The 13,021-nt window shown below is 36.5% G+C and overlaps 1 protein-coding gene across 1 annotated transcript in view; it reads left to right on the plus strand.

Annotated features, from left to right (window-relative positions):
* TTLL5 (tubulin tyrosine ligase like 5) overlaps positions 1-13,021 on the plus strand; it is a 273,379-nt gene that overhangs the window by 64,260 nt on the left and 196,098 nt on the right. The window contains exons 15-17 of the mRNA XM_046647530.1: positions 508-549; positions 8,117-8,230; positions 8,515-8,606. Of these exons, the coding sequence (XP_046503486.1) occupies positions 508-549; positions 8,117-8,230; positions 8,515-8,606 (248 nt within the window). The remainder of the gene's footprint in view (positions 1-507; positions 550-8,116; positions 8,231-8,514; positions 8,607-13,021) is intronic.

Here is a 13,021-nt window from a genome sequence, read left to right on the forward strand (position 1 = left end):
TTTCTGCCAAGTTTCACCCCGGGGGTAGCTGGATGTCAATCTTGGGTGAATTGATCCCTTTTCTTATTTGCCTGTCAGCTTTTATTGGTGACTCTGCAAGTAGAGAGTCTATTCACTGTTTGTTTTGCTAACTTGTAGGTAACAGCATGACTTCATCCATAAGTCACCTACAGGACACTCACTTAAAGGCTAAAGAAACTGTAGATGAGTTATGTGTGCTGTGTGAAATTTATCAGGTGGAGTAGTAACTTCAGGATCCTCAGACCGTGACACGGGGATTGTGCTCTCAGTGGTGAGAGGATGAGACTGGAATAGAAACACCATAGGAGAAAGCAGTGTGAAAAATAATAAATGCTCTAATCTGCCAAGCACAAAGGGTAGGGCTGTTGCTTTTGGTCTCTGCTTGGAGGTCATTTTTTCCTTTTTTATATTATAAATGTAGGAGTTGGAAAATACAGGTATGTTAGGAGAAGATAAGGCTTTATTCCATTTTTCTGTCTTTTATAGCGTCCAGTATCTGCACAGTTTCAATCATCAGACACCAAACAGGTAAGTTCTGGATCATTTGGAGACTTCATTCAAATTTTTACTTCCATTCCCCAGATGGAAAGCCTTTTAGCTTCACTCTTTCATGGTACATATTTCATGCACCTGCTTTTTGAACAGTTTAATAACATAGAATATGTGGTAATGGATACACACAGAGGTCTTTTCAGATACAGAATAAAGAGTAGAGATTTCAGGAATTTATGAATCCTTTTTCCTGATAGTGCTTATGCTGTGTTGGAGGCAGTTGAATTTAAACGATGAGCAAGGCTGAGAGGCATATCTATCACTTTGACCAAAATATTCCAGAAAGGAAATATAGTTCACAACTAACCTTTCTTTTGTTCAGACGTCTTATGTAACATAGTATTGTCAGTAGTTTAATAGGGGAAATGTTTTTGCATTAGGTATTGGCTATATTTGAGTTTCTTACGTAGTGATTTGCAGTTTTATGAATCTTAGAAATTCCACCAGAATGCTACCTTTGAAATAAAGACAAAGTATTTTATGTCCATCTCTTAATGATCAGCGTTTGCCCTCTTACTGTTCTTGTTAGCAGTACTTGAGATTAACTGTTGCTTTCTTCTATGCGTGTGAGGGTACTGCTCCTGCTATTTGATGCTTTGATATGAGGAATGTAAATGTTCTCTTATGTAAGTGTGTCACTTGCAACTATTAGTTCTTTAACAAAAAGCTCTATATTTATTTTGGCATTTGTGCTGTCTGATAGTTTCTGGTAAGCTTAGAAGCTTGAATTGTAACTTTCTTAGCTAGTGTTTTTTTTTTTTCTTCTTGAGGAAGATTAGCCCTGAGCTAACATCTATGCCAGTCTTCCTCCACCTTATATGTGTGTCGCCACCACAGCATGGCTGATGAGTGGCATAGATCCGCATCCAGGATCTGGACCTGTGAACCCAGGCTGCTGAAGCACAGGGTGCCGAATTTAACCACTACGCCAAAGTGCTGGCCCCCTTAGCTACTGTTTTTGATAAAGTGATTTACATGGTTTAAAAGAATCCAAGAAATGAAAAAAAGACTTGTCTAGTTGTCTAGTATTTGGTAACTGGTTAATGTGGTTCTGTAATCAAATTTTGGTGTTTATTTTGTAGAATTAAAAACTCTGTAATAGTAGTGTTTTATATTTAGCGAGTACCTAAGTATGCTAGCTGCTCTCCATGACAGAAAAAACAAAAAAAAGGCCGTTAACTTCAAAGAGCTTACATTATAAATATCTCTTGAACTAATCTACTTAAGGAGAATATTAAAAGAACTATTTCATAGCCTGCTAAATTTGACTCCAAAGAAGTGTCTGATACGTAATTCTAATCTCAGTGTCCCTTTACCCATTTTAATTCTGTTACTTCCGGCCCCACTGCTTGAAGTGCCGTAAGTTGCGATAGCCTGTGGACGAGCAAGACTGTCTCTAGTAGTCAGGTATTTGCACACTGCTAACGTGACACAGAGCCTTTCTGGCTTTGTTCAGGCAACTTCATACATGTTGAATTTTTCTATTGTTCTTCGCAATGTTCTCTTTGTCACTGTCTTTCTGTTAATGAAGCACTTTCGACTCCACAGTTGTTTCGTCAGAGCTAAGTGAAAAAAGAGAAGAAATTCTCTGCTCTGGCCATTTAGACTATGTCAGATTTTCTTTTTCTGTTGTTGTCGGATTGTGAAGTCACAATTTTTTACCTGTTCTCTGAGTCTTCCTTTTTAATCCATTATCTTTTTCTACATTTCTCCCTTCCCTTGAATGCCTATGGTTTAAATTTTTCACTCACCAGCAATTACTTTTTAGTGTTCCAAGGCTAGTGGCATGGTTTTGTGGGAAGAACTTGGACTTTAAAGTCAATTGACCTGGGTTCAAACTTGAGCTCTTGCAATAACCAGCTGTTAGACCTCGGTCAAGTTCCCTTACATCTCTTAGGCCCACTTCCCACCTCTGTCAGATGAGGGTAATAGTACGTACATGGTGAGAAAGAAATGATGAAACCTAGGTAAACTTTTAGGGATAGTTCTGGAGCCATAGTTTACCCTCAGAAGATTTAGTCCCTTTCACACTTTTGAGTCCTATTTTGATTTTCCTTTTTCTGTTGTCAGTATGTGGTGTTATTTTGATATTCATTTATCTGTAGTCATGTTTTTTCACATTTGCTTACATCCACAAATGCAAATTAACTAATTAGTTAATTTAGTTATTCATCCTCCCAGACAGTAATGAAGATTCTAAATAATGCTTAATCAGTACCCATTCCTGAAATCACTTCCTAACTTGATTCACTGCTATTTATCTTATCCTCTAGTTACACCTTTCAACTGTTTTCAGTTTTTATTGGTGTATTTTATTCATTATATCATGACACTAAGCCCTGATTGGAAATATAATTAAGAATAGAAGTTTGATGAAATTTTCACAAGTGCTCTAAAATCCAAAGACATTAAATATATTCGCTATATTCCCCTTTTTTGTCATTTTGTCCTAAAAGTAAAAATTTTAAAGCATGTTTTAAAATAATTAAAGCAGTCTCTATCCTACTGTTCTTCATGAGCCCATTAGACTCTAAATGTTTATGGATTTTTTTCTTTTAATATTTGTTCCATTATTTTACTAGGGATTCGAGTTAGACTTGCCAGGCGGTAATCACCAGGAGCATACTTCTTACATTTTTGAAGATTGCTACCCCATTTGTTTTTTTCTAATCCTCTGGTACCTCCTCAGTTCTTCATGATTTTTCAAACATAATTGTAAGTGGTTTTGGTAAGTTTTTTTTGTTTTTAAAGCCATTTCCCTTAATAACAAGATGCATGTCTCTCAGACCTGCTGACTTACATTTATTCCAAATTTCCAGATGTTGCATCTCCTTTTTTACTGTAACACAAACCTACTTACTTGCTTTTTTTTTCCCCTAATTTCAGAGTATGCTTTTGGTTATCATTATATTTAAACCTTCTCTATTAGCCATTTTTTGTTTATTTCTCCCCAGATTTATTCACATGTGATCCTTTTGTTCATTTTCTTTCATTTGATAGCATTAATTCATTTTGCTTTTTAAACTTGACTTTAGCTTTTATTTTATAGATGGCAAGATGCATCACATACAAATTGAGCTATTTCTAGTTAATTTGTTTTTGACACAGAATTCCAAACTTTGTAGAACAGGATTGGGAGATTTTATTCTTTGCATGTGTTCTCTGTCAAACAGATTTTATTTTTGCCCCTCAATTGTGGTATCTTTTAGAATACCTCACCTTTTTCATATTCTACATTTTGCTCAGTTCTTCTCATACTGGTACTTTCTAAATTTCTTTAGGCTGAGAATCTTGTTTCTGATTCCACATCTGTTTCTTACTGCTTTGAGTGGGGACAGGTGGTTGCTTGTCTCAATAATTTGACATTCTCAGTCCTTCCCTAGCAGTGAAGGTTAGATGTGTAAAGGTTTCTTCTCTGGGTGTATTTCTGAAACATAAGTTGTACTAATGATAATTTAACATCTTTGGTGCATGTTGTGTGGCAGAATTCTTACCTGCACAGTAATTTGGCAGTTTAAAGTCTTTCTGGGCACCTAGTGGTTGAAATTGTGTGTCATCCAGCCAGACGCAGTGGTTCTCTTTGAGTTCAGAGGAGCTTTATTTCCTTAGTGCCTCCAGTCAATTCATTAGAATATGTGGATTTATTGTATCTATCTCCCAGGGAATGTCGCTGAGCTGATATGCCCAAAGTCAAAACCACAGAATAGCCTGCGTTTGGACTGTTTTGTTCTTGTTTTTGACAGCACTGATGGCCATTCAAATCAGTCTGATTCCTTTTTTCTTTTACTTTGCTTTTAATCTCCAGGTATGTCTCATTGGCACTTATAAGCATTTCTATTTTCTTTCTTTCTTTGTTCTCTTTTCTTTTCCCGTTTTCTCTCTGCCTTTTCTCTAACCTATATGTATAATTCAGGCCATATTCCTTAATAGTTCGTTTCATTGATTAATGTGGGTAGGATTCAACCAGTGGTCTAGGAAAGTAATGCTTTATTGTTCCTGTAAAAATACATTTCTCTGTAAACCAGTACAGCAGATACTATGTTGATGAAAAAAATTTTCTCTGGTCTCAAATTTATTGAAAAGCTGAGATTGGCAAAATACTTTTTCTAGTCTGATATTTTCCAGGAGCTTCCCCAAAGACGCAGAAACCTGGGTGGATTTTAGAGAGGCATTTGAGACACCGTCGCTACAGCAGCTACAACTTTTCACCTCTCTCCTTCTCAGCCTTCTCGATAGTTTAGATTGAAATAAAGAAGTGAAGAGATTAAAGGAGTTTCTAGGCACATTCTTTCTCCTTGGAGTGGCATTGACCTTTTCTTTGCAGCCTGGTGATATTTGTGGCATTAAAAGAGTGAAGCCATTAGCCTATGGGAGTTAACAGCTGGGGCATTCAACTAACAAGCACTATTACACTTCAGCCCCTTCCTTTTTCAAACCACCCAAACGCCCTGGCCAGGAGCACCTGCCTGAATTCCTACATGCCCCACCCACACAGCCCACATATATGCACGCAGTAGCTAGAGTTAGAATTGTGGGCTGTGAGTAACAAAAGAATGGTTGTGAATGTGTATGGGAGACAACTCTTTGAAAGTGACTGGGAGAGAAGGTTGAGTTTTTGGGTGCTAGTTCATTGTTTACGGGAGCAGGTTTAGATTAGTAGAGGAAAGTTGCAACATAATTATATTCTCAATCTCAGGAAGCCAGGAATGTCATGCTGTCATGAAGCAGTTTCACAAAGATGAAAATTAGGTTCTTGAAAAGCAAAAAAAAATTAAGATAAAGAGATTAAAAAAGAAAAATAAGAAACAAATAAGAAAACATAAATAAAAATTTAAAAACCAGACAAAAAAATGAACAAAAACAAAAAGACAACACCAAAAAAAATTTGGAAAACAAAAATTGAGGTGCTCATTAGATGTTATTCACTGTTGGCGTGACCGTGTTATAAATATGACCATGCATTCCTTAAAACTGTTCCAATAGGTAATAACTATTTCTTAAAATAGTTTTATTATTAACCTTTTAATACAGATTTTAGTTTATCAACACTTCTAAAATTTTTTCTGTTGTAAAATGCTTAATTGTTATTTTGATTACATCATTTAAATGGGTGCTTACTTCGTACTCTCTTCTTACATAATTTCAGAGGTCTTTAAGATACTCGTAAAGAGTGTAGGTGATAAGGCACCTTAACTTTGGAGGATGTACTGCTGGTGGCTTTCTGCTCAGAGCCATGTTGTTACACGTAAAGTAGATAAGTATTTTTAGCAAACAGTAAGTAGTGTGTGAAAATGAGAAAAGCCCTCCAAGCATCTGTTTGTATTTTGGCTTTTCCAAATTATACATTAAATAAGCATTCCCACTTTCAATTTTTTTTAATGATTATATTACTCATATTGATTACCTTCCTAAATCTTTAAACTCTCCTCTTGATTCTCCTCTCATCCCAACACATACTGTTGAATGTATTCCCAGGAATTGGAAGGGAGTTAAAATTTTTCCCAAAATCCTCTGCAGAGTTTTATTCTAACCATGATTGATCTGTGTGTCAGCACATTCATTCATTTGTTTATTTATTCAACAAATATTTGTTGATCTCCTATCCCATGCCAAGTACTCAACTGGATGCTGCAGATTCCACAGGGAAAGCTAAGCAGATCAGGTCTCTGCCTTCACATGTTGCTTATATCTGCTGACTTCATGATTTTTCTTTATATGGGTCTCCCATCCTGGAGTTGCCTATCAGAAAATCTATTTTTTTAATAACTCCCATGCTAGCTTTGAAGATTGGTGTGTATTGGTCTCCCTTGTGTCCAGAGGTAAAACCATTCATGGTTATTTGTGTACACGGGTGTGTTCGTTGGCTTGGGCTGCCATAAAAAAATACTGTAGACTCAGTGGCTTAAACCACAGAAATTTATTTCTCACAGTTCTGGAGGTTGGTAAGTCCAAGATCAGGGTGCTGCCAAGGTAGGTTTTGTTCTGGGGCCTCTCCTCTTGGCTTGTAGGTGTTCACCATCTGGCTGTGTGCTCACATGACCTCTTCTGTGTGAATACTTGGGCCGAGAGAGTGTGCAAGCTCTCTAGGGTCTCTCATTTTGTTAAAGATTTTATTTTTTCCTTTTTCTCCCCAAAGCCCCCCGGTACATAGTTGTGTATTCTTCGTTGTGGGTTCTTCTAGTTGTGGCATGTGGGACGCTGCCTCAGCGTGGTCTGATGAGCAGTGCCATGTCCGCGCCCAGGATTCGAACCAATGAAACACTGGGCCGCCTGCTGCGGAGCGCGCGAACTTAACCACTCGGCCACGGGGCCAGCCCCTAGGGTCTCTCATTTTGAGGGCACTGATCCCGTCAGAGCAGAGCCTTACCCTCCTGACCTCATCTAACCCTAATCACCTCCCAAGACCCTCATCTCCAAATACCATCACATTGGTGGTTAGGGCTTCAACATATGAATTTGAGGGGACACAGACATTCAACCCATAGCAATGGGTATTGCTGAAAAGGTCAAAAGTTAATTACCAAAATGCCTTCCATAGGTAATCTACACAAAGAGAAAAAATAAACAATAGCTCCTGACAATGGGGATGCTTCTCACTGGTCAGTGTTATGTCTTGGAATTGAAAATGACAATTTACATCCACATTTCTTGAATTATTTCTTATTCTTCCATACTTGGCAGATTTGTCTTATCAGTTACTTCATCTGTTTCAATAATAGTATATTCTCTTGCTTCATACCTGACTTCCCTTGTTACCTTTATATTTCCGTGCTTTCATAACATCAAACTCACTTAAAACTTCTGTTCCCAGATGACTTTCCTCATCGTCATTCAGACGGTGAAACAGCCCAGATCATCTCTGGGGATCCCTGATGAACAAGGCACATTTGGCTGCCTTCTTGGAGTACCCAGGGCAGTCTTTCTTGATTGAGTTCTCTTGAAGTCCAGCAGCCACAGTATTGCTCAAGTTGTAGCCTTTTAGTCACAGCTCTTTTCTCTGTCACTGATGACTCTCCTCTCAACATTCCCCCTCTCAAGTTCTAAAACATCCCACAGCCCAGCTTTTACGTCGGTGGCTTAATAGATTGCTCCTTGGTTTTCTGTCTTATGTCTCAGTTCTTCTAACTCTCCTTCCCCAGTGCTGAAAAGAATTTGGTTATTTACTGAAGTAAATACACACTTAATTTTATATTGAGGTTATTTTCAGATTTTATTCCATATCCTTGAAAATATTACGTGTACTCTAAACCAGGATTAGAAGTATGTACTAGCTTAGAAAGCCACGTGGACATCTTTTTTTTTTTTCTACTTGTTTCTCTCAACCCATAGTGTTTTCCTCCTATTCTGTTTTCTCATCTTGCCTTTGAGTTTACTAGCTTTCATCTGTTTCCTAGGGTTTCAGGCTAAGAGATTAATTACAGAAAATGGGCTTTGGATTTGAGCTTATATGTATTAGGAAGATAATGATGTTGAGGGACTGAACAGAAGGAAATGAAGAGAGATGGTGAAAACTTTTGCTTGTTTTTGTTTTCCTTCTCCTTAGCGTTCCCGTCCACTCTCTGCCAGTGATGCGGAAATGAAAAACCTTGTGGGTTCAGCCCGGGAGAAGGTGCCGGGGAAGTTAGGTGGTTCTGTGCTTGGTCTATCAATGGAGGAGGTAAAGATAACTCCCTTTCAGGCCTCTATGGGTTAACACAGGGTTCAGTGAAAATTAATGAGTCATTCCTAATATTCATGACCAACTCGTATCTTAGATCAAAAAGAGAAAAATTCAAGATGGGAGAAATTTCTTCTCAGAAGACAGCATCTTAAATGGAATTAATTCCTCCCTTCGTGCTACTCTCATATTCTTAGGTCATAACTCTCTTGCTCTGTCCTATAATCACATGGATTCCAGTGTTCAAAATAGATACTCATTTTATTTTCTCTTCCTTCATGTAGATCAGAGTTTTACGAAGAGTGAAGGAAGAGAACGATCGGAGAGGTGGATTTATTCGCATATTCCCTACATCAGAGACATGGGAAATATATGGGTGAGGTGACTACCTTTTTTTATTAGATCTGTACCTCAGGTCCATAGAATTGGATTAATTGTGACACAGTGTTGTCACTGCTCCCCATATGCTGCCTTTCTTACTGTTTATTCATTTATAATAGTATGAATGTTATCCAACTCAAGAACTAGAGCTCTAACACTAGTTTAATCTACTTGTGCATTATTCCTCTCTCTTTTTGAATCCCCTCCCTCCCTCCTAACTAGTCCCCTAACCCCTAACAGAGTAGACACTGTCCTAAATTTTGTGGTTATCATTACCTTGATTTGAAAAAGAAAATTGTTTTATCATCTGTGTGTGTGCCTGAACAATATATTGTTTACTTTTGATCATCATTGAGATCTTGTTTATGTACAATTAAATGCATCCATTTTAAGTGTACAGTTTGATGATGAGTTTTGACAAATATGAACACCCAATATAACCACCACCATCACCACAATCAAGATGCAGAACCCTTCCATCACCTCTGGTCTGTGTGTTTGTCTTGATTACTGGAGCTTTTATACTGAGTCTTGAAATTAGGTAGTGTGAGTCTTTCAACTTTGTTCTTTTTCAAAAGTATTTTGGCTATTTTGTGTCCTTTGTATTTCAAAGAAATTTTAGAATTTGTCAATTTCTGCACAAAGGCTGATGGCTTTTGATTGGGATTGCGGTAAGTGTATAGATTAATTTTGGGAGAGTGGATGTTTTAACAATATTGAACTTTCCAATCCATGAGCATGATGTATCTCTCCATTTATTTAGCTCTTCTTTGATTTCTCGTACCAATCTTTTATAGTTTTCAGTGTAAAGGTCTTGAACATGTTTTGTTAAATTTGTCACATAGTATTTCATGCTTTTGAATGATGTTGTAAATGTTATTTTTTAACAGCTTTATGGAATTATAATTGACATACTGTAAGTTGCACATATTTAAAGTGTACAATTTGATAATTTGTAACATATGCATATATCCATGAAACTACCACCACAATCAACATAATGAACATACACATCACCCCCAAAAGGTTCCTTGTGCCCCTTTGTAATTCATCTCTCCTACCCCTCCCTTCCCTGCCTATTCCTGTCCCCAGGCATCTGTTGATCTGCTTTCTGTCACTAAAGATTAATTTGCATTTCCTAGAATTTCATATAAATTGAATTCAACAAGTTGTTCTCTTATTTGGTCTTTTTTACTTGGCAAAATTTTTTTTATATTCATTTGTGTTGTAGCATATATCAGTGGTTTAATTCCTTTTTATTGTTGAGTAGTACTCTATTGTGGGCATATACCAGAATTTGTTTATCCTTTTATCTGTTGATGAACATTTGGGTTGCTTCCAGTTTTTGGTTATTACAAATAAAGCTTCGTGAACATTTATATACAAGTCTTTGTATAGACATGCTTTCATTTCTCTTGGGTTAATACCTACTTGTGGAATGACTGAATCATATCACATATATGTTTCACTTTTTAAGAAACTGCCAAATAGTTTGCTAAAGTGGATGTGCCATTTTGCATCCCCATCATGAGTGTATGAGAGTTCCCGTTCCTCCACATCCTCACCAACGATTGGTATGGTCGTTTTAGTTTTAGCTCCTCTAGGAAGTGTGTAGTGATATCTCAGTATGGCTTAATTTGCATTTCTCTAATGACTAATGAAGTTGAGCATCTCTTCACATGCTTATTTCCTCTTTATATATCTTTTTTTTTTGAGGAAGATTAGCCCTGAGGTAACATCTTTGCCCGTTTTCCTCTACTTTCTCTCTCAGCAGTGTTTGTGGTGTTCAGTGGACAGGTCTTTTACATCTTTAGTCAGATTTATTCCTAAGTGTTTAATATGTTTTGATGCTATTTTAAATGATATTGTTTCATTAATTTCAATTTCTGATTGTTTGTGGCCTAGTGTATAGAAACACATTTGATTTTTGCATATTGATTTCATGTCCTACAGTCTTGCTAAATTCCGTTATCAGTTATAGAAGGTTTTTGGAGATGTTGTTGGACTTTTTTTACCTAGATGAAAATGTTTTCTGTGAATAAAGACTTTTCTTTTCAATCTGAATGCATTTTATTTCTTTGTTCTTGCTTGATTACACTGGCAAGAACCTCCAGCAGTGTCGAATAGAACTGGTGAGAGCAGACGTCCCTGTCTTGTTCCTGATCTTAGGGGAGGCGTTCAGTCATTCACCATTAAGTCTGATGTCAGCTGTAGGTTTTTCATGATGCCCTTTATCAGACTGAGGGAGTTCCCTTCTCTTCCTCCTTTGCTAAGAGTTTTTATCAGAAATGGATGTTGGATTTTGTCAAATGCTTTTTCTGAATCTCTTGAGATAATATATGGTTTTCTTTTTTGGTTTGTTAATATAGTGAACAACATTGATTTTTGAATGTTAAACCAACATTGCATTCCTTAAATAAGGCCTACTTGGTCATGATATATTATCCTTGTTGAATTTGGTTTGCTTAAATATTATTTAGAATTTTTACATCTGTCTTCATGAGAGATACTGGTTTGTAGTGTTCTTATAATGTCTTTGCTTTCACCATGAGAGTAGTGTTGGCCTCACAGAATAAGTTGGAAAATATTCCCACCTCCTCAATTTTCTGGAAGTTTATGGAGAATTGGTATTATTTATCCCTCGATAGTTTGGCAGAACTCACTGGTGAAGCCATCTGGACAGAGTTCACTTTCAATTTCTTTAACAGATATAGGGCTATTCAGATTATCTATTTCTACTTGGATGAGCTTCGGTGATTGGTGCCTTTTAAAGCATTTGTCCATTTCATCTATGTTGTATTTATAAGCATAGAATTGTTCATAATATTCTTTTATCCTTTTAATATCTGTAGAATCTGTAGTGATGTTACCTCTCTCATTTCTGATATGGGTAGTTTGTTTCTTCTCTCTTTTTATGCTATTTAGTCTGGCTAGAGGTTTATCAATTTTATTGATCTTCTAAGAGACTCAGTTTTTGGTTTCATTGTTTTTCTATTTCTAGTTCCTTGACTTCTACTCTAAAATTTATTATTTCCTTTCTTTTACTTCCTTTGGGCTTCACTTGCTCTTTTTTCTTTTTTTGTTTTTTCTAGTTTCTTTAGGTAGAAGCTAAGGTCATTGATTTGAGACCTTTCTTCTTTTCTATGTAAGTGTAGTGCTATAAATTTCTTACTAAGTGCTGCTTTTGCAGCATCCCACAAATTTTGGATTGTCATATTTTTGTTATTCTCTTTAAAATACTTTCTAATTTCCCTATTAATTTTATCTTTGGCCCATCGGTTATTTAGAAGTGTGTTATTTAGTTTTCAGATATTTGGGAGTTTTTCTAGAGATCTTTCTGTTAGTGATTTCCAGTTTACTTCTGTTGTGCTCAGAGAACATACTTTGTCTAATTTGAATTTTTTAAAATTTACTGAGACTTGTTTTATAGTCTGGAATATCATTTATCTTGATAAATGTAACGTGTACATTGAAAAGAATGTATATTCTGCTGTTGTGTAGAGTGTTCCGTAAATGTCCGTTAGGTCAGGGGGTTTGACAGTTTTGTTCAGATCTTCTCTCTTTTTACTAATTTTGTCAATTATTGAGACTCTGGTGTTGAAATCTTCTATTATACTTGTGGACTTGTCAGTTTCTTCTTTTGGTTCTGTCATTTTGCTTTTCATGGATTTTGGACCTCTGTTATTAGGTACATATGCATTAGATTTGTTATGTCTTCTTGATAAATTCACTTCTTTATTGCTACAAAATGTCCTCTTTATCCCTGGCAATGTTCCTTGTCCGTAAGTCTGCTTATCTGCTGTAATATACCCACTCCAGCTTTCTGTGACTAGTGTTTGTATGATATTTCTTTTTCCATTGTTTTACTTTTAGTCTGTCTGTGTCTTTATATTTATTGTGGATTTGTATAAAAGAAAAAATTCCTGCCATTTGCAGCAACCTGGATGAACCTGTAGGGATAATGCTAAGTGAAACAAGCCAGAGAGAGAAAGACAAAGAGTGTATAATCTCACTCATATGTGGAATTGAAAAAGAAAAGTGGAACTCATAGAAACAGAGAGTAGAATGGTGTTCAAGGGGCTGGGGTGGGGGACATAGGAGATGCTGGTCAAAGGTACAAACTTCCGGTGATAAGATGAACACGTGCTGGGACTCTGGTGTGCAGCATGGTGATGTGGTCGGGTTAAAGGTGCCGCGTTACTATTTGTTTTCTTTTGTCCAGTGTGTTCTTTGTACTCCTTTTGTTTTCTCCTGCCTTCTTTGCATGAATTAATGTTTCATGCCTCTTTGTTTTGCCTTTTTTTTTTTAGTGTGGTTGCTTTAGGGTGACAATATGCATCTTCTTATCACAGTGTACCTTAAAATAAAATTATACTACTTGACGTATTATTTAGGAATTTTACAAACAAT

The sequence above is a fragment of the Equus quagga genome, chromosome 20 (genome assembly GCF_021613505.1).
Source record: "Equus quagga isolate Etosha38 chromosome 20, UCLA_HA_Equagga_1.0, whole genome shotgun sequence".
In the NCBI taxonomy this organism is placed as follows: Eukaryota; Metazoa; Chordata; class Mammalia; order Perissodactyla; family Equidae; genus Equus; species Equus quagga.